At 40.4% G+C, this 22196-nt stretch overlaps 1 protein-coding gene across 2 annotated transcripts in view; it reads left to right on the forward strand.

Annotated features, from left to right (window-relative positions):
• The window catches only part of cep162 (centrosomal protein 162), a 57429-nt gene extending 35592 nt beyond the window's left edge, over positions 1-21837 (forward strand). For both annotated transcript variants that reach the window (XM_061948509.2, XM_061948516.2), the window contains exons 21-30: positions 9-154; positions 5320-5424; positions 5517-5723; positions 7809-8027; positions 8112-8379; positions 10665-10797; positions 10873-11014; positions 11130-11228; positions 12467-12601; positions 21399-21837. In XM_061948509.2, coding sequence (XP_061804493.2) covers positions 9-154; positions 5320-5424; positions 5517-5723; positions 7809-8027; positions 8112-8379; positions 10665-10797; positions 10873-11014; positions 11130-11228; positions 12467-12601; positions 21399-21569 — 1625 coding nt within the window. In that variant the 3' untranslated portion in view covers positions 21570-21837. The remainder of the gene's footprint in view (positions 1-8; positions 155-5319; positions 5425-5516; positions 5724-7808; positions 8028-8111; positions 8380-10664; positions 10798-10872; positions 11015-11129; positions 11229-12466; positions 12602-21398) is intronic.
• The last annotated feature ends 359 nt before the right edge of the window (positions 21838-22196 follow it).

Consider the following 22196-nt stretch of genomic DNA (forward strand, 5'->3'; position numbering starts at 1 on the left):
CTTGCCAGGTGGTTTTCCAGAGGATAAGCACAGAGATGAAGTGGCAGCACTAAAAAAGAAGCTCCAGTGGTTTGTTGAAAACCAGGAAGTGCACTCCAGTAATGAAGAGCGATTGGAAGCTGCTACAGTTGAGATCCATCTTCTCAAAGAGCAGGTCAAGTGCTGTTGCATGCATGTGCATAAATGTCATGTTCATTCTGGGTGTTAGATAATTGATTTGAACCATTCTTTTTAGAATTTGGAATGATAAAACAAACCTTCTTCAGTTATGTTTCCAGTATAAACAGGAAATGTTTTGCACACGTTTCAACTTGGTTCAACAGAAATGACCGCAATAAATACATTTCCACAAAGTAGGAATTATTCATTGTAAATTAAATATGTTCATAGATAAAGCATAACAACAATTACTTTTTAAACTCAATGAGAGCCCACTGGTCATGAAATAACACCCTTTAGTCAACTTGATTTTAATCCAATATAGTAATGCTGAGGCTGAGCCAATCAGTGGCCACATTACTGAACAGCGTGATCTGATTGGTATGGTCTCATCTGCCGTAGTATTGATATTTTTAGCTAATTTAGCCATTTTATGTTTAAAAGTGCTTTTGTGGAAATTTTTTTGTAGAATATGCTTTGAAAAACAGAAAAAAAATGTGCGATCTGGTGAAGCTGCAATATTTGAAGCGGGATATGGCGAGGGACAACTACATACTTACAGGCTCAAAAATGTATCTCCAACCTGTATATTGCCAACTTTTCCCTAAAACTGGCAACTTTTCAACTCATCTTATCAACTTTTTCAGATGTTTTGGGGACATACAAGCATGTATCACTCTGCAGTGAATGTCCTCAACAAGAAGGGGGTGCCCTCCTCAAAGGCGGTCAGGTTCTGAGTAGCCTCATGCAGCAGTCCCCGCTGCAGCCATAAAAATGTGCTTGTGCCAAGCTGCCACTCTTTCTGCCTTGGTTTTACAAAGCAAGATGTAAATGTTTCTTTCCTGACATGCTGAAAATAATTCACTGGAATATCCCAATCCCATTGTTCAAGTTAATGAGCCAGTCAAAAGATTTGGTTTGTTGTGAATGTCACAACCCTCCAGTCTATTGATCGAATTTGATATTTTAAAATACATGCACCTGGGAATAGGCTGATTGGCAACACTAAATGGTCCCTAGTGTGTGAATGTGAGTGTGAATGTTTGTCTATCTGTGTTGGCCCTGCGATGAAGTGGTGACTTGTCCAGAGTGTACCCCGCCTACCGCCCGAATTCAGCTGAGATAGACTCCAGCGAACCCGAAAGGGACAAGCGGAAGAAAATGGATGAATGGATGGAAAATTTAAAAATGCAAAACAACATTGATAAGATGTCACGTTCAAACACTGAGGACATCTATTAAACAAGACAAAAGGCAAGGAATCAAACAGAGACAGAATTCAATTTGGACTCAATATTGAGGAGAGACATGGCCACTGCACTCTCTGTACAGTCCTGCACCACGCTCTGACGAAGAAGGTTTTCGTCTCCTCTTTATTACAATATTCAATGTTCACGCACCAACACATGTCTCAGCAGGAATGGGGAGTATGTAAAACAGTCATTGTTTTCGGTCGCTTTGAAGACCAAGAAGTGGGATTTCTCGGGCTTGGGCTCTTCCTGGATCCAGCTGGGGCAGGTGTTGGAGGACAATGGATAACCCCTCCCGTCTCCTGACCACAGTTGCTTCAAAAGGGCAGCGGGTCGTAAATAGCGTTGACTTCAAAGAGAGTTCGTTTAACACTTCAAAGAGAGTTCCTCTGGAAGTTGAGCAGATCCTGCCATCTGTCCGTGTTGAAATCACAGTGGCGTTTCACGAGCCTTCTTCCTCTTGTTAGGCCTCGAAAGACAGCATTCATAATGCAACGTTTCTTTTGTGATAACTTACAATTATTCCAACAATAACATTTAAATAAAACAAACTAAGAGTCAACAGGCAAATGTTCATTTGCAGTTCATACTTAGCTTTTTTTTAAACTCACTTATGTCTCCTACGACATTACAGTATTTCTCTCTTCTTAAACGTCCATTGCAACCAACTATGCAAATGAGGCAATGACTTCATGTAGCCACTTTTAGCATCTTTTAGGACAGCCAATAGCTACTTTTAAGAGTTGGCAACACTGATATCCATACACCTAAACTTTTTGATAAGTAGAATGATAGACAGTAGGTTGCAGTTTCTCTTTTTTCCAGTGTAAAAACATTTTGTGACAACACTCATTGGATGGACCAATACATGGGAAAGTCCAAAGAACTCAGTGAAGATCCAAGAAGAAGAATTGGAGATTTACACACGCTGGGAAAGTCTTTGAGCATTTTTTAAACAACTGCAGATTCCAAGGTAATCGTCAATGAATCAATTTAAGTGGACCCCGACTTAAACAAGTTGAAAAACGTATTCGGGTGTTACCATTTAGTGGTCAATTGTACGGAATATGTACTTCACTGTGCAACCTACTAATAAAAGTCTCAATCAATCAATCAATCAACAATAACTTTTACAAGTACAAGTTACTCCATGAAAGAATACTCAAACTCTCGCCCTCTAATTAAAGAAAATTGTTCATGATAATCAGACCAACCCAGGAACTACCAAGCTGCAGCTGCCCAAAAGGACATGACAAATGCCTTACTTAAAAGTTTTATGGTCAGACAAAACCAAGATTGAGGTTATTAGGAGTCAAGGCGGAGGCCAGAACACTACAAACTGTCAGGCATGGCGTTGGTAGGACAGTTTTATGGGGTTGTTTTGCAATGATAAGGAAGGACTAAGTAAAAAAGATCTTATCAACAGCTAGATGACAATAACTTCGACACTGTCGGGCGTTCCAACATGATAAGGACTCCAGACATTAAATCATTAAAACTGTTTTTAAAATTTGCTATCGATAAGATTCTGGAATATTTTTCCTAAAGCCCAGATCTTAACACTATTGAACTTGTCAGGTAACCAATCAATTGAAATGACCTTATAAATTAAATTCTGGCCAAAAAGAGTGGTCAAATATCCAGACAGAATTATACCAAACGCTTGTGGATGGCCACTAAAATCCTCTGGTGCATGTGAAGCAATATCGTATCATCCATCCATCCATTTTCTACCGCTTGTCCTTTTCGGGATCGCGGGGGGGTGATGGAGCCTATCTCAGCTGCATTTGGGCGGAAGGCGGGGTACACCCTGGACAAGTCACCACCTCATCGCAGGGCCAACACAGATAGACAGACAACATTCACACTCACATTCACACACTAGGGCCAATTTAGTGTTGCCAATCAACTTATCCCCAGGTGCATGTCTTTGGAGGTGGGAGGAAGCTGGAGTACCCAGAGGGAACCCACACAGTCACGGGGAGAACATGCAAACTCCACACAGAAAGATCCCGAGCCCAGGATCGAACCCAGGGCCTTCTTATTGTGAGGCACACGCACTAACCCCTGTATATCGTATCAAATATTAGCAATATGTACAAACCCCGTTTCCATATGAGTTGGGAAATTGTGTTAGATGTAAATATAAACGGAATACAATGATTTGCAAATCCTTTTCAACCCATATTCAATTGAATGCAGTACAAAGACAACATATTTGATGTTCAAACTCATAAACTTTATTTTTTTTTTTTTTTTTGCAAACAATAATTAACTTAGAATTTCATGGCTGCAACACGTGCCAAAGTAGTTGGGAAAGGGCATGTTCACCACTGTGTTACATGGCCTTTCCTTTTAACAACACTCAGTAAACGTTTGGGAACTGAGGAGACACATTTTTTAAGCTTCTCAGGTGGAATTCTTTCCCATTCTTGCTTGATGTACAGCTTAAGTTGTTCAACAGTCCGGGGGTCTCCGTTGTGGTATTTTAGGCTTCATAATGCGCCACACATTTTCAATGGGAGACAGGTCTGGACTACAGGCAGGCCAGTCTAGTACCCGCACTCTTTTACTATGAAGCCACGTTGATGTACTGTAACACGTAGCTTGGCATTGTCTTGCTGAAATAAGCAGGGGCGTCCATGGTAACGTTGCTTGGATGGCAACATAAGTTGCTCCAAAACCTGTATGTACCTTTCAGCATTAATGGCGCCTTCACAGATGTGTAAGTTACCCATGTCTTGGGCACTAATACACCCCCATACCGTCACAGATGCTGGCTTTTCAACTTTGCACCTATAACAATCCGGATGGTTCTTTTCCTCTTTGGTCCGCAGGACACGACATCCACAGTTTCCAAAAACAATTTGAAATGTGGACTCGTCAGACCACAGAACACTTTTCCACTTTGCATCAGTCCATCTTAGATGAGCTCAGGCCCAGCGAAGCCGACAACGTTTCTGGGTGTTGTTGATAAACGGTTCTCGCCTTGCATAGGAGAGTTTTAACTTGCACTTACAGATGTAGCGACCAACTGTAGTTACTGACAGTGGGTTTCTGAAGTGTCCCTGAGCCCATGTGGTGATGTCCTTTACACACTGATGTCGCTCGTTGAGGCAGTACAGCCTGAGGGATCGAAGGTCACGGGCTTAGCTGCTTACGTGCAGTGATTTCTCCAGATTCTCTGAACACTTTGATGATATTACGGACCGTAGATGGTGAGATCCCTAAATTCCTTGCAATAGCTGGTTGAGAAAGGTTTTGTTTAACTGTGCAACAATTTGCTCACGCATTTGTTGACAAAGTGGTGACCCTCGCCCCATCCTTGTTTGTGAATGACTGAGCATTTCATGGAATCTACTTTTATACCCAATCATGGCACCCACCTGTTCCCAATTTGCCTGTTCACCTGTGGGATGTTCCAAATAAGTGTTTGATGAGCATTCCTCAACTTTATCAGTATTTATTGCCACCTTTCCCAACTTCTTTGTCATGTGTTGCTGGCATCAAATTCTAAAGTTAATGATTATTTGCAACAAAAAAAAATGTTTGTCAGTTTGAACATCAAATATGTTGTCTTTGTAGCATATTCAATTGAATATGGGTTGAAAATGATTTGCAAATCATTGTATTCCGTTTATATTTACATCTAACACAATTTTCCAACTAATATGGAAACAGGGTTTGTACATACTTGAGTCTGTATGTTTAATTTGGAGCAAGTGTAGACTGGAAAACATAAAAAAATAAAAACGTGCACCCAATTCTTGTTTTTCTTTGCTGAATATGCATGTTGCGTTATCATTCCACACTAGAAAAGAATATTTAAAATCTATAATACTATTATCGTCCATGATGAGCGTATGTAAACTTCTAACCAAAACATAATCAAATACAATCCCTCTTTCAGGTCGAGAAAATGAAAGCCGAGGTGGGCAAAAAAAGTACCGCTGTACGCAAAAAGATCAGAGAGAAACCAATAGACCTTAAAAAGATGCAGGACTTGGAGCAACAGGTTTGGCTTCCACACAAAAAGTAACAAGCTCGCTCTTTACTTGCATTTCTGTCTCCTTTTTATGACCTTAAGGATCTTCTTTACTTTACCAGGTAAAGCACCTGGAGAATTTACTAAGATCCAGGAACCCAAAATCGTCGGCTAAAGAGGGTGTTGCCAACAGCCGGAAGTTAACATCCAGCTGCATCAACACCCTGCTTGAGCGTAGGGTACAACGTATTGAGGCAGAGATGGACAGTCGCGATGAAGCAGCCAAACAAAACCTGCACGATATGGAGCAACAGTTTCAGAAGACTAAGGTCCAGCCCAGCAGTCTACAGATAATGCATTAGTACTACATTCAAAGTAGAATATGATAACATTTTCCATTTACATGTTACCAAGTATAAACTGTATTTTTAAGTAATACAGCAAATAAACTTTAATGTTTTATTACCATAATGATTCATTTAAAATTAGTTATGGCTACTGCTAGCGTGTTACGACGCTAACATGAAAATCAAAACAAGGCTTTGAGAGGCTGCCCTTCTTTTTTAAAAAGTTTTTTGTAAGGGAAAAAAAAGTGAAAATCAAAAGACAAAATACATTTCAGGTCAGGAGTATCGGTGACATAATGTAATATGAAAAAATGGGGAAAAACGTTTAGACGATATACGTGTATCACACCGAGTTCTAACCCACCTTAATGTTGTATCATTGGAACTCGCGCAATGATGCAGGAGGCAAAATCAAGTGCACTACTCTGACATATGGGCGTAAGTGGGGATCCTTTCAAAATAAGATACCCGTAAGACAAAATTAAGTTGATGTATTTTTTTAAACTAATTTCTTTGCGGCCCAGTACACCCGTATCTATGGCCTGGTACATTCATATTTGTTTGTGCTTCGATGTTTTATTTTGAAAGACTCTCCACTTTTGTCCATGCGTCACACTATCGCATACTTGCCAACCTTGAGACCTCCGATTTCGGGGGGCGTGGTTAAGAGGGGAGGAGTATATTTACAGCTAGAATTCACCTATATATATATATATATATATATAAGAAATACTTGACTTTCAGTGAATTCTAGCTATAAATATATATTTATTTTATTATATATATATATATATATATATATATATATATGTATATATGTATATATATATATATATATAAATAAAATAAATACTTGAATTTCAGTGTTCATTTATTTACACATATACTTGTTGAGTTAAGGGTTGAATTGTCCATCCTTGTTCTATTCTCTGTCACTATTTTTCTAACCATGCTGAACACCCTCTCTGATGATGCATTGCTGTGTGGCACGCACAAAAGTGCTTTCATCAAATGCACTAGATGGCAGTATTGTCCTGTTTAAGAGTGTCACAACATTGCTGTTTACGGCAGACGAACTGCTTTACGGTAGACGAAAACGTGACTGCTGTTGTTGTGTGTTGTTACCGCACTGGGAGGACGTTAATGAAACTGCCTAACAATAAACCTACATAAGAAACCAAGAACTCGCACTCGATCATTCTACAGTTATAACGTGATTGGGCAGGCACGCCGTTTATATTGTGGGAAAGCGGAACTGAGTCCGCCTGAATTTCGGGAGATAATTTGTCCCGGGAGGTTTTCGGGAGAGGCGCTGAATTTCGGGAGTCTCCCGGAAAATCCGGGAGGGTTGGCAAGTATGCACTATCGTACTTAGTTTTACCTCCTCCATCATTGGTGGCGGTTACTGTAAGCTAGCAAAATTAGTTTCAAGGACAAGGGTCCCATTGATTCTGCATTAAATTGTATGTGGTGTGACAATACTGCAGTAATTAGTGTGATGCGTGTAAACTATAATAGTCTTATTTGTATCACATTATTGTGTAACCGTAACCCCTGCTGGGGACCACTGATGTACAGTATATCCCAGCACAGCACAATGGAAGGTTCATATACTGCTTAAGGATCTTTTGCTGTCACTTTAGTAGTGCGGGGAATACTAAGTTGGGTTATTAAATGTTTGATTTTTTTTACTATTTTGTTATTTATATTACCGTATTTTTCGGACTATAAGTCGCAGTTTTTTTCATAGTTTGGTCGGGCTCCAGTGCGACTTAAATATGTTTTTTTCCTTCTTTATTATGCATTTTCTGCAGGTGCGACTTATACTCCAAAAAATACGGTACTTAGTATTATAGAATATTTTGTTAAAGATACATTTCAGTGTTTTCATTGTTGGACAGGGCAACCTACAAAAGGCTATTCTTAAAATTTTGATCACCTATATTTATCACAGCTCCAAAAAATACTTAACTCTCATATCATTTGAATTACTGTATATAGTCAGCGAGATTAAAGATAATGCCAAGATATGTGTATGAAACTGCATGTTTGTGTTTCACTATGTAGCTGCAGTACGAACATCAGATCGCTGAGATGGAGCAGCATTTGAAGCAGAAAGAAGAGTTGGCAGCAGCAGCAGCAATCTCAGCCTCAAGTACCGAGTCATGGATGTCACAAATTGAAAGAATGAAAGTTGAGCTGGAACACATCAAGACAGCACACGAGCAGAAGGAAACTTTTCTTCAGGAACAGGTTGATACTCTCAAGAAGCAGCTGAAACAGAAGGTCTGTGTAGTACTCAAATATTCTTAGTTGTCTTAATAACATGGTAAATAAATGAATGTTAAATCATTTACCTGCTTTCTGCAGGCTCTGTCCAGCCCAGGCCGACATAATTATTTTCCTAAGGACGTACATGCTACCCGCATCTCCCAGCTCAACCAAAAACTTATGGTTAAAACACAAACTATTCATGAGTTGACCTCTACTGTGGAGAGACTGCAGAACGAGAGGAGGAGCATGCTGTCTGGTTCTAACTTAGGACGTGACGCACACTTTTCAGAGAGCACACAACAACAATCACCTATCAAAGCAGGCTGCTCAGCTACTGCAGGATGCTCATTTTCACCGAAAGAAGGTAAGCATCTGGAACTTTACTTTCTTTTCATGTTTGTGTTTGCAGAAGGTCATTTTGGTAAATTACCATGTTTGACTTATGTGCATGCTTGATATGTTGTACTATTGTCCTACATGGTGTGGAAGTGCCACATCGTGAGTTGAGCTCGGTGTGTTTTTAATTTATAGAGTCATTTCTATGACACTTCTAAATCTTGTGAACAGTTAGGTATGAGAACATCCCGAGATTTCCACCAAAGCTGAAAACCTGTTGCAATTGGTCAGCTTGGGGTTTGCCAAGTCCAAGCGTTTGTACCAAAAGGAGAGGAAGGCAGTATTTCATGCACACCAACTTACTTTTAGTGGTCAATCATGTTAAAAGCCTCTGAAACAAGTTGGATGGGGACCCTTTTATTTGTGTCTGTAGGAAGGTTTTCTAAAAATATTCACAAATATTTTATAGATGACAAGTAACTGCATTTTTTGCTTGTCTTTTTTAAATGACTTTACATTTGTATGCCTAAAATATGATTTATTTAAAACATGTATTAATTTTTTTCTCTGGGATGTACTGAGCATGTCTTTGTTAGGGCTAGTGAAGGGGGTGAGATTTTAATGAGCCTCACTTTACACAGGTGCTCCGCTTAAACTGGAAAATCATTTATTATGTAAATCTCAAATTATTATTAAGATAGATCAAATATTTGTGAGTTTGTGTTAAAAAAATATTTTTTACATAGTTACCGTATGCTTAAAAAAAAATATTGTGCATAGCTTACAACAGTGTTCTTCAACCTTTTTGGAACCAAGGCACCTATTTTTCATTGAAAAAATCCTGAGGCACACCACTAGCAGAAAACATTACAAAAATTAACTCAACAGCCATATTGACAGTAAAAAGTCGTTCTCGCAATTGTTGGATATAAATTCAAACCATAACCAACCATGCATCACTATAGCTCGTCTCAAAGTAGGCGTACTGTCACGACCTGTCACATAACGCCGTGACTTATTTTGAGTTTTTTGGTGTTTTCTTGTGTGTAGTGTTAGTTCTTGTCATGCGCTCCTATTTTGTTGTTGATTGTAATGTACGGATGTACTTTGTGGACGCCGTCTGCCGCTCCGCACGCTGTAAGTCTTTGCTGTCGTCCAGCATTCTGTTTTTGTTTACTTTGCAGCCAGTTCAGTTTTAGTTTTGTTTTGCCTAGCCATCCCTAAGCTTCAATGCCTTTTCTTAGCGGCACTCGCCTTTTGATTATTTTTTGTTTAAGCATTAGATACCTTCTTACCTTTACTGTGCCTTCTGCTGTCGTCTGCATATTGTGATCACGACAAACCATGTTCCCGACATCCACAAAGCAATTAGCTACCTGCTGCCACCTACTGAAATGGAAGAGTACTACATGATTGGTTTCTCTGCCGAGCTCTTGACAGCACAGACACTCAACAACGGCTCATTATTTGCGGATTATAATTACTTGTTCGCCAAAAATATTTTTAACCCAAACAGGTAAAATTGCATACTGTATTTTTCGGAGTATAAGTCTCACCGGAGTATAAGTCGCACCTGCCGAAAATGCATAATAAAGAAGGAAAAAAACATATATAAGTCGCACTGGAGCCCGGCCAAACTATGAAAAAAAACTGCGACTTATAGTCCGAAAAATACGGTAATCTCCCACGGCACACCAGACTGTATCTCACGGTACACTAGTGTGCCGCGGCACAGTGGTTGAAAAACACTGGCTTACAATGCAATACAATACTTTGGTTCTCCTTGGGTTACACTTACCGTCAATTTTGTTTTTAACAAACATTTTATGACGAGAATTTTGCCCCGTAAGGAAGTAGTTAGTTTCCTGTGTATCATTCAGCGGAATTGAGAGCCAAGACAAAACATTTCCACTCCTCCGCCTCTGCTTTTTAATTAAGTACAGTTAAAATAAGCCACAATGGGGCCAAAGAAAGTTGCGAGTGCCAGCATTTTGATAAAAAAGGTGAGAAACACTATTGAATTCAGGAAAGAACTTGTTGTATAAAGTACAAGGGTGAAAATGTTAATTAATCCGTTTCAGTTCTCATTTATATTTCACATTGTTTTCTGCATGTAAAACTTAAATTGTTACCTATGTCAATTAAGTGTTAGTGTTAGTTGGATGTGTGGGACGGATAAATTGGATTTACATTTTATCTTATTGGAAAAATTGCTGCAGTTTTCATACGATTGAGTTTTTGTGAGGCATTTTGGAACAATTATGAAACCAAAGTCCCACTGTGCTGTGTATAACATAAAACTGCACTGTACAGGGAGTCGCCTCAGAGAGGTGCTGCAAGAGAACGAGGCTCTTCGGGAGCGTGTGAAGCTGCTGCAAGTAAACAGTGAGCTGGAAAGAGAAGCACTGAAATCGAATGTTGTGCAAGCCAAGGAGGAGCTGTGCAGGTGCTGGTCCTCCTGTGACAAATGTTTTTGACAGCGCCAAATCAGGACTAACTAATTAACACGTCATCTTTTCAGGCAAAGGGACCTCTTCTTTCAGCAGATTTCCTCTCTGAAGGCAGAGCATCACAAGGCGTTGGACCAATTGCGTGCAGATCACGCCACAGAGTACTCCTCTTCAAAGGTGGCCCAACTTACCAATCAGCTGAACACGCGGGATGTAAGAAACAGGGTGCAAATTGTGTCAGCAAAATTAAATTAGTCCTATGGAATTGAACAAAAAACATCACAGTTTTTAAATACATATATTTTCATGTGTTCCCTTTCCCCACCAGATAATGGTGAAGCTTTTGCAGGACCAGCTGAAAGAGCTGCATGGGGTCAAAGAAGCTCTTGCAGTGTCCAGAACTCGAGAGGTTGCTTTGGAGACTCAGGTTTCATTCTGATATTTATTTGTATTAGTAGAACTACAATAGTGAAACCACTGAAGGCAAGTGCTGGACTGCGACAAGGATTTTTTCCAGACTGGGCCATCACAATCACAGATACTGTGACAATCCTACCCATTAATAACACCGCTGTGCTGAACAATAAATAACCTTTTAAATTCCGTCCTCTTGAAACTAATACTGTATATCCCGGGCTGTAGAGCGCACCAACCATATTTTAAAGGAAATAAGTATTTGTACATACATTAACCACACCATCATAGTCATAGAATATATCCCGGTACGAAATATTTTGTAAATGTTTATTCATCCATCCATCCATCTTCTTCCGCTTATCCGAGGTCGGGTCGCGGGGGCAGCAGCCTAAGCAGGGAAGCCCAGACTTCCCTCTCCCCAGCCACTTCGTCCAGCTCCTCCCGGGGGATCCCGAGGCGTTCCCAGGCCAGCCGGGAGACATAGTCTTCCCAACGTGTCCTGGGTCTTCCTCGTGGCCTCCTACCGGTCGGACATGCCCTAAACACCTCCTTAGGGAGGCGCTCGGGTCACATCCTGACCAGATGCCCGAACCACCTCATCTGGTTCCTCTCGATGTGGAGGAGCAGCGGCTTTACTTTGAGCTCCCCCCGAATGACAGAGCTTCTCACCCTATCTCTAAGGGAGAGCCCCGCCACCCGGCGGAGGAAACTCATTTCGGCCGCTTGTACCCGTGATCTTGTCCTTTCGGTCATAACCCAATGCTCATGACCATAGGTGAGGATGGGAACGTAGATCGACCGGTAAATTGAGAGCTTTACCTTCCGGCTCAGCTCCTTCTTCACCACAACGGATCGATACAGCGTCCACATTACTGAAGACGCCGCACCGATCCGCCTGTCGATCTCACGATCCACTCTTCCCTCACTCGTGAACAAGACTCCGAGGTACTTGAACTCCTCCACTTGGGGCAAGATCTCCTCCCCAACCCGGAGATGGCACTCCACCCTTTTCCGGGCGAGAACCATGGACTCGGACTTGGAGGTGCTGATTTAAATGTTTATTTGCATACTTAAATTGTTTTCAAACGGTGCCTTTAACACAGCAGTAAAACGGCTGATCAAACAAAACAGAAGTCATCGTCATGGACCCACTAGCTGCGGAAGCTTACTCTCCAAAAAGTAAACAATGTTGGCATAACAATATGCTGCCCGCCTCCAGTAAAACACAATGGTCTGTTTTGTGTTCAGTTAAGCAGACTGTTAATGGAGCTGAAGGATGCAACAGAAGCTCAGAGTCCAGGAGTGAAACATCTACGTAGTCTGGAGTCCAAGATCGTCAACATGGAGCAGAGACACCAACACCGGGAGAAAGAACTCCAGCAGGTAGAATTGCTTGAAACATAAAATCAAACTGGTGATTATTGTGCATGTACTGTAACACGACTCAGTTTTGTTGGGATCTCCTTACCAAGTTTGAATGTACTATGTAATGTAAAAGCAAACACGATCTCAACATTGGCCACAAATACAGTTCTGTTCAAAAATATACAGTGCATCCGAGAAAGTATTCACAGTGCTTCACTTTTTCCACATTTTTTCATGTTACAGCCTTATTCCAAAATAGAATTAATTAAATTCTGTCCTCAAAATTCTACACAAAATACCCCATAATGACAATGTGAAAAAGTTTGAGAAAAAAAAAAAAAAAAAGCAAATTTGCTAAAACAAAAAAAATCACATGTACATAAGTATATACAGCCTTTGCTCAATGAATGATTTGTTGATTCACCTTTGACAGCATTTACAGCATTATTTTGTTTAACATGATGGCACAAGCTTGACACACCTATCTTTGGGCAGTTTCACCCATTCCTCTTTGCAGCACCTCTAGTGTTGGTTTTCATTCAGGGTGTCTTTATGATTTCTTAGTTTTTTTAGTTTGAATACATTTGCAAAAAATGTATATATAATATAGAAAACATTTAAAAAATATATAGTATATATGTATATATTGACATATATATATGAATATATACGTACACTAGAGATGCGCGGATAGGCAATTATTTCATCCGCAACCGCATCAGAAAGTCGTCAACCATCCGCCATCCACCCGATGTAACATTTGATCAGAACTGCACCCGCCCGTTGTTATACATCTAATATAGACGATGCAAGGCATTAGTGAGGTTATAAAGCTTTTGCCTGTTAAAGAAAGGAGACTGATCCAATGCAGCACAGACATTCGCGTGCCACGCTGTCACGACCCAGACACACACCAGTGCGCAATCATATGGGAGCCGCGCTGAGCGCACCTCCAAGCGCGTCTCGCTGCCGGCGACGGCTGGGTATGGGCCCGACGCTCCAGCGCCATCCATTTTCAGGGCTAGTTGATTCGGCAGGTGGCTTGTTACACACTCCTTAGCGGGTTCCGACTTCCATGGCCACCGTCCTGCTGTCTATATCAACCAGGGTGAGCCCCACCCCTTTCGTGAGCGTACTGCGCGCGGAGTGACCCCTGTTACGCGCCCCCGGCAACAGGGGTGGCGGGCAGGTAAGCTGCGCGGGCGGAGCGCGGAGTGACCCCTGTTACGAGCCCCCGGCCACGGGGGTGGCGGGCAGGTAAGCTGCTTACCTGCTGCGCGTGACGCCGGCCGCGGCGAAGGCGGACGAGGCGGGGTGTCGGTGCGGTGGGCGCGGTGGTGACCCTGGACGTGCGTCGGGCCCTTCTCGCGGATCGCCTCAGCTACGGCTCCCGGTGGGGGCCTCGGTCCCGGACCCCGGCGAGGCGTCCCTTCTCCGCTCCGTAAAAGTGTCCATCTCTTTTCTTTTCTTTTTCTTCTGTTGTGGCATATGCTGCAGGTGCCTGCTCGTTTTTCGTATGTGGGTAACAACATTTAACTATGTATATATATTTCCGAATTGGTTTAACTGCCACCCGCCTGAATCTATTTAAAATCTAATTTTTTTTTATTTCAACCGCCCGACCCGACCCGACCCGCGGATAAAATCTAATTTTTTTAAATTTCATCCGCCCGATCCGCGGATAATCCGCGGATTCCGCGGTTGTGCCCGCAAACCGCGCATCTCTAACGTACACATATATATACATTATATAAAACATTTTAACATTGTCATTATGTGGTATTGTCTGTAGAATTTTGAGGTAAAAATGAATGTATATATAAACATACACACATATATACGTGTATATATTATCATATATACATATATTTATATATACGTTTATATATGAATATGTAAATATATCAGTGACGTGCGGTGAGGTTGATGGCTGGTGAGGCACTGACTTCATCACAGTCAGATTTACAAACATATGAACCCTAAAGAGTATCTTATTCACCATTTGTTTGGCAGCAGTTAACGGGTTATGTTTAAAAGCTCATACCAGCATTCTTCCCTGCTTGACACTCAGCATCAAGGGGTTAAATCACCAAAAATTATTCCCGGGCGCGGCGCCGCTGCTGCCCACTGCTCCCCTCACCTCCCAGGGGGTGATCAAGGGGATGGGTCAAATGCAGAGGACAAATTTCACCACACCTAGTGTGTGTGTGACAATCATTGGTACTTTAACTTAACTTTAACTTTACACATACAAACTGTAGCACACAAAAAAGCACATTTAATTAAAAAAAACGTTATTATGGTCTTACCTTTACTTATAAGTGCGGGAACAGTGGTGTTCGTGTTGGAGGAGTTGTGAATGAATGAAATATGAAATCCGTGCTGCAGTCTGCAGGTGTACCTAATGTTGTGTCCCTGCAGAGCAATGTTGTTTTTGCACTTTTCGGCTTCTTGTTAAGTGACTTTTTTTGGGTGGATTCGGTCTTGCACGTGGAGGGTTTAGGTGTGGGCTTTGGTTGGTGTGGCGCTCCCGTTGGGGAGTGTGTTCTGCGGCGGGTGGTGCATTAACCAGCACCAGGAGGCGGGATTACGGGAGCCTCAGCCAGTGCGTCTTCGCAGCAGTTTTATGATTGCTCAGCACAAGAAATACTTTACACACATACAGTTGTTGACAAAATACACTGTACATTATATACCTCAGCTAACTAAACTATGGAAATGTATAATATAGTTCATAAAGCAATACGGTCTCACTGCACAGCAGGCCAGCAGTTAGCCGAGTCCGCAATCCATGTTCACCGCACCGTCTCTTCTCAGTATTTGAACGGCAAATGTGAAAATTCAGCGATTTTGAATAAAAATAATCTAAAACTGGTGAAGTTAAATGGAAAATAACTTTATAGTATAATCACTGACTACATATAACAATTTAATAGATTTTTTTTTTCTTTTTACATTTTTTTTCTTTTTAGTGACCGCACGTCACTGAAATATACAGTGGTGGGCCGTGTGTTTCCCACCGAGGCCTTCAGTGATGTCCGACTTCAATGATTACCTCTCAAAATACCATCATTGATGTCACCACATGACCATTGCTGGAGAAATACTATACAGGAACACATTTACTGGGCATTGAATCACCACCAACTGTGTACAAAATGGGTTATTTTCTGGCGCATTTAAAAATCAATAAACCCGCATCAGCAATTAAAACATATCTTATGTGGTACTGTCAAAATTAAAATTGCAAAAACCATATTAAACTTGAAATAAAATATCTGAACTCACAATCTGTAGAACCCATTCGAGCTTCCGGGGTTGACCGACATCGTGTCACAAGATGTAATTTCTCTTTAAATATCCTTCTTGAAAATGGCCTTGCAAATATATGTGTTGTCTTGTCTAACCACAAAAGATGCAGACGAGGCGTGTTGGCTGAGTTCTTAAAGTTTACTCCACAGCGTGCTCATCAAAAACATCCCGCTAAACCTGGCGACTGAGCATACTCTTCACTACTGTGGCATGCTGGGAAATGGAGTTCTTATGTTACCTAGCTCATAACATCACAATATATATCTGCCTTAGGCAAGCGAGAAGGCCTTACTGACAACAACTCGTGATCTGATTGGCTATTGCAACTGTCTATCACCTGTATGTGTTCCTTCACTTACAGCGTACGGACGCCTGCATTGTTGTTTCTGAAGGCTCAGGCAGATTTAGCAAAATAAGCTAGCTGAATTTTGATTGGATAAAAACTCTATAACCTAAAATCAACAGCAATGGAAGGAGCATAATATGACATGAAGACATACCTGCCAACTTTTGAAATCAGAAAAACCTAGTAGCCAGGGTCCAAGGGCCGCAGGCCCCGGTAGGTCCAGGACAAAGTCCTGGTGGAGGGTTCAGGGCTTCGCCCCCCGACGCAAAATGATTATTAGCATTCAGACAGGTTAAAATGTTGCTAAAACCATCACTTTTCTATCAGTCACAGTGACTTTTCAAAACAAAAATATTACAGCAAAAATCATATGGGTTGATTGACATGTTTATTCTGTAAGCTAACTTCAATAGTTTGAAATTATTTTGACAGTCAATGCCAGTTATCCTGTCAACCTTTCACAAGACTTCAATTTGTTAATTGAAAGTATAAACACTTTTTACAGTAAACAAATGGTAAAACAGTACTAAACAATTCCATTAAAAAAAAAATTGGTGTCATTATTAACTTTCTGTCCAAGCTTGTATAATCTACTGCCTTGTTCAATTGTAAAAAATATTCTGTGCCTAAAATTCACATTTCTATCCCAATTATCATACTGTAAACATGGTAAGCTAACTTCATTAAAATTAATAGTCCTGTCAATAGCATGGAATTACAATTCAAATGTAGTTTTTTTGTAAGCCTTTCAAAAGAATTCAAAATATGAAAAATTAATGAAAATTAATTTAAGCCATCAGACACTTGAAAAGTGGCACATCGCATCTCTAATGTAATCATTTGAACTTTTCAACAGAAATAGCACTGCAAAAATATTAAGGACATACTTCTGTATTTTGGTAGTTATGCTGTCAACATTTAACAAGATTTCTTCAACTTGGACTTGTTTTAAATGTTTTATGCCACTTCAAGTTGTCAAAGACGTGCTGTGAAATACAGCCGACAAGATTGCGCACCAAACACGAAGCAAGGCCAAAGCGCATGCTATGGTGCAGGAGAACAAAGGACTTCTTTCATTTAAGGTTTGTGATAAACCATCAAACTCATTCGTTAAAAGGACTCTATAGTAATATAAAGCGAGTTTTTCTGGACATTATCATGCAAGAAAAGTTTATTTTTGGGACCGCGATCACCGCGTAATGATTTTTAAAGGTTGCATTACAAACATTTAACTGTCCCATGTGATCAGCCAGTGCGATTGGAAGTCCATGCTCAATTATTGCCTCCGTAAATAAAACTTCGGCATTTATCACATCCAAAGAATCTGTTTGGGCGACAAAAAACGTTGAAAGTTTTCCACTTGTATCGCTAGCAACGGCATTAGACTTGTGTTTTTGTCCCAACGTGGTCTTTTACATCGCTAATTCCTCCGTGTCCGATCGAAAAATCTTGTCTGCACAAGGTGCAATTCGCGTAGTTTTCACCCTTTTTTTTTTTTTTTAATTAATGAAAAACCGTATTTTTTATCACTGCAACCGTAACCCGGAATAGGTTGATGAAAACCGTACGAATTACGGGAAAACCGGAGTAGTTGGCAGGTATGTGAAGAGAATATGAATACTTTTAAATATTTAGGGAAAATAAATAAAAAATTACTTTTATCTTTAATTATGATCATAATTTCTGGTTATGTTAGGCCAGCAGAGAAGGCCTTGCTGGCCCTGACGGCACACTACTGTAAATATATATATATATATAACCTTTTCACATTGTCACTATGGGGTATTGTCTGTTGATTTTTAAAGGTAAAAAATTAATTTATTCCATTTTTGAATGAGGCTGTAACATAAGAAAATAAGATGCATTGTATATAGTCTTTCATTTTGAACTTTCAATCATTTATTTTAGCCATGAATAATTTTTTAAACAAAAATTAAGTGTAAAAGTTTGAATTTTGTGGGTATTTTCTGTAATTTACACTAGTTGAAAATGACAAGTACATGCTTATAAATAAATACATCATGTATATATAATTTATTTATATAAATAAATATACTATCATCCCACTAGAAAGTTTGGGATGACTTTTAAGATTGATTTGTTTTCTGAAGAAAAATTGTATCCATTACAACAACAACAAGTTTGATATTTTGAAATATATTATTAACAGTCTGGTATGGCTACTAGCCCAAGTTAATCATTTTATTAATTTATCAATTGATGTTATGTACTGTAAACATTTAACATTACTGTATTTTCCGGACCATAGGACGCACCGGATTATAAGGTGCATTAAAGGGGTCATATACAGTGGGGCAAAAAAGTATTTAGTCAGCCACCGATTGTGCAAGTTCTCCCACTTAAAATGATGACAGAGGTCTGTAATTTTCATCATAGGTACACTTCAACTGTGAGAGACAGAATGTGAAAAAAAATCCAGGAATTCACATTGTAGGAATTTTAAAGAATTTATTTGTAAATTATGGTGGAAAATAAGTATTTGGTCACTTCAAACAAGGAATATCTCTGGCTCTCACAGACCTGTAACTTCTTCTTTAAGAAGCTCTTCTGTCCTCCACTCGTTACCTGTATTAATGGCACCTGTTTGAATTCGTTGTCTGTATAAAAGACACCTGTCCACAGCCTCAAACAGTCAGACTCCAAACTCCACTATGGCCAAGACCAAAGAGCTGTCGAAGGACACCAGGAAAATAATTGTAGACCTGCACCAGACTGTGAAGAGTGAATCTACAATAGGCAAGCAGCTTGGTGTGAAAAAATCAACTGTGGGAGCAATTATCAGAAAATGGAAGACATACAAGACCACTGATAATCTCCCTCGATCTGGGGCTCCACGCAAGATCTCATCCCGTGGGGTCAAAATGATCATGAGAACGGTGAGCAAAAATCCCAGAACCACACGGGGGGACCTGGTGAATGACCTGCAGAGAGCTGGGACCAAAGTAACAAAGGTTACCATCAGTAACACACTACGCCGACAGGGAATCAAATCCTGCAGTGTCAGACGTGTCCCCCTGCTTAAGCCAGTGCATGTCCAGGCCCGTCTGAAGTTTGCCAGAGAGCACATGGATGATTGGGAGAACGTCATGTGGTCAGATGAAACCAAAATAGAACTTTTTGGTATAAACTCAACTCGTCGTGTTTGGAGGAAGAAGAATACTGAGTTGCATCCCAAGAACACCATACCTACTGTGAAGCATGGGGGTGGAAACATCATGCTTTGGGGCTGTTTTTCTGCTAAGGGGACAGGCCGACTGATCCGTGTTAAGGAAAGAATGAATGGGGCCATGTATCGTGAGATTTTGAGCCAAAACCTCCTTCCATCAGTGAGAGCTTTGAAGATGAAACGTGGCTGGGTCTTCCAGCATGACAATGATCCCAAACACACCGCCCGGGCAACGAAGGAGTGGCTCCGTAAGAAGCATTTGAAAGTCCTGGAGTGGCCTAGCCAGTCTCCAGACCTCAACCCCATAGAAAATCTGTGGAGGGAGTTGAAAGTCCGCGTTGCTCGGCGACAGCCCCAAAACATCACTGCTCTCGAGAAGATCTGCATGGAGGAATGGGCCAAAATACCAGCTACTGTGTGTGCAAACCTGGTAAAGCCCTTTGTAATCGTTTGACCTCTGTTATTGCCAACAAAGGTTATATTACAAAGTATTGAGTTGAGTTTTTGTTATTGACCAAATACTTATTTTCCACCATAATTTACAAATAAACATTCTGTCTCTCACAGTTGAAGTGTACCTATGATGAAAATTACAGACCTCTGTCATCATTTTAAGTGGGAGAACTTGCACAATTGGTGGCTGACTAAATACTTTTTTGCCCCACTGTATATATATTTTTTCTAAATGTAAAACACTTCCTTGTGGTCTACATAACATATAATGGTGGTTCTTTGGTCAAAATGTTGCATAGATTATGTTTTACAGATCATCTTTTTTACAGTCGCTTCAGGATGCACCGTTTTGTGGGCGGTCTTAATTTACGTGGCTCACCTTCGACAGCGTCTTCTCCCCGTCATCTTTGTTGTAGCGGTGTAGCGTGCAAGGACGGGTGTGGAATAAGTGTCAAAAGATGGTGCTAACTGTTTTAATGACATTCAGTCTTTACTTAAATCAATAACGGAGCGGCATCTCCTCATCCGTGGCTCACTAGTGCAATAACAATCTTGGAAATCTGTCTCGTGAAAAACCGTCCGACCGGAACTCTAATAACTAAAGTTCCTTGGGTGAATAATGTAAACGCACTACACCGGTATGTTTTAGCGCTTTCACGGCGAGTTTACTGACAGATATAAGTAAGAACTTTACACTACTTTATATTAGAAATGGCAACAGCGGAGGATGAATGTCCCGTAACAAGAAGATAAAGAAAAAGGAAGAAGCTTATGGACTACGGTGTCGGCACGGATTACAAAGGCGGACACGCGCAAATTTTCAGGACGTATGCAGATCCCAAATACAAATCAGCAGGTACCAGAAGGTAAGACAAGTTGTTTTTGCATAATATTGCAAAACAAAATGCCAGATAATACGTCTTACCTTATACACACACCATAATAATGCTTGTATGGAGAAGCACAGTACAATCCATCAAGCGTACTAAAACATTTTGATAGATTTTTGAGCGCCGTGTGTAATGTTCTATATTTTCAATAGAACATATAAAATGTTGGTGGTGTTTACTTGAGTCATATTGCAGTCTACACATATTTCTTATGTGTGACTGCCATCTACTGGTCACACTTATCATTACACCATGGACCAAATAAAATACCTTCGAGGTCGGTAAGCACAACCAAAATTATTCCGTACATTAGGTGCACCGGCTTGTAAGGCGCACTGTCGATTTTTGAGAAAATGAAAGGATTTTATAGTCCAAAAAATATGGTTCTAATCATTGGTAGAACAGTACTTCTACAAAAAGTAACGATAGGAAATGTAATTATATTGGTTAGATTGTTTAGACTTTTTAAAAAGATAATAGAAAATGAATAGAAGTAATCCCTTGTAGGAGTTGAACTTTTACAATCCTTCACTATAATACTAAGTCTAATACTGTACAACTGTAAGTAAAGTTTGGGATGTCTTATTGCTTGTCTAGTTGTAACCACTCTAAATTGTCTTCCACCAGATGATTGCAGGTACATGGGTGGAAGGTGATCAGCAGTCAAAGGTGGAACACTGGAAGTGTGTGGCAGTGGATAAAGCCAGAGAGCTGGAAGCTTTCCGCTTGGAGTTGGACTCCATTCTGGATATCGTGAGACATCTTCAAAGACAGGGCGTGACCGTGCCCACTCCTTGACTTGGCACGTTTATGGACTTCTAAAGCACAGACAACAAAGGAAGCAAATACGTGGGGAGAACGATGGTTGTCTTGAACAGGTGAGTTTTGACGGACTGCTGGTGGAGGAGATTGTTGGGGTAAACTGATTTGTTTGGGAAGGAAATTCCAAACCAGGTAGAAACTCCCCATTTTTTGGATGAATGATTTCTGATTTGTCACTGTAGAGGTGAAAGAGCTTAACGGATTGCTTTTAATAATAAAAAATCATGCTGTGATTGTCCCTTGACACTATTGTTACACTTGATGGGAACAGCTCACATTAACCAATAATAACCACTCACATCCACAGCATTCATTTGGTTTTCGTACATCCCACTGTCCGTATAGTTTCAATGAACATTTTTGGCCAAATGTTTGCCCTAATTTTTTGTCTTGAATGGCAGCACTTTGATTACACAAAAAAAAGGTGACTACCATTGTTTAGTTCAAGAAAGCAAAGTACCAAGATGGTGTCGCATGGCTCTTCCCTTCCTTTCCTCTACGCTCATCGCTCTTTTCACCAACACAAATCTTCAAAAAGGTAAGAATGATTAAGTAATTAATTTGTATATACCAATGGCTCTCAAATTTTTTTCATCAAGTACC

This window comes from Nerophis lumbriciformis, linkage group LG04, assembly GCF_033978685.3.
Source record: "Nerophis lumbriciformis linkage group LG04, RoL_Nlum_v2.1, whole genome shotgun sequence".
Classification (NCBI taxonomy): Eukaryota; Metazoa; Chordata; class Actinopteri; order Syngnathiformes; family Syngnathidae; genus Nerophis; species Nerophis lumbriciformis.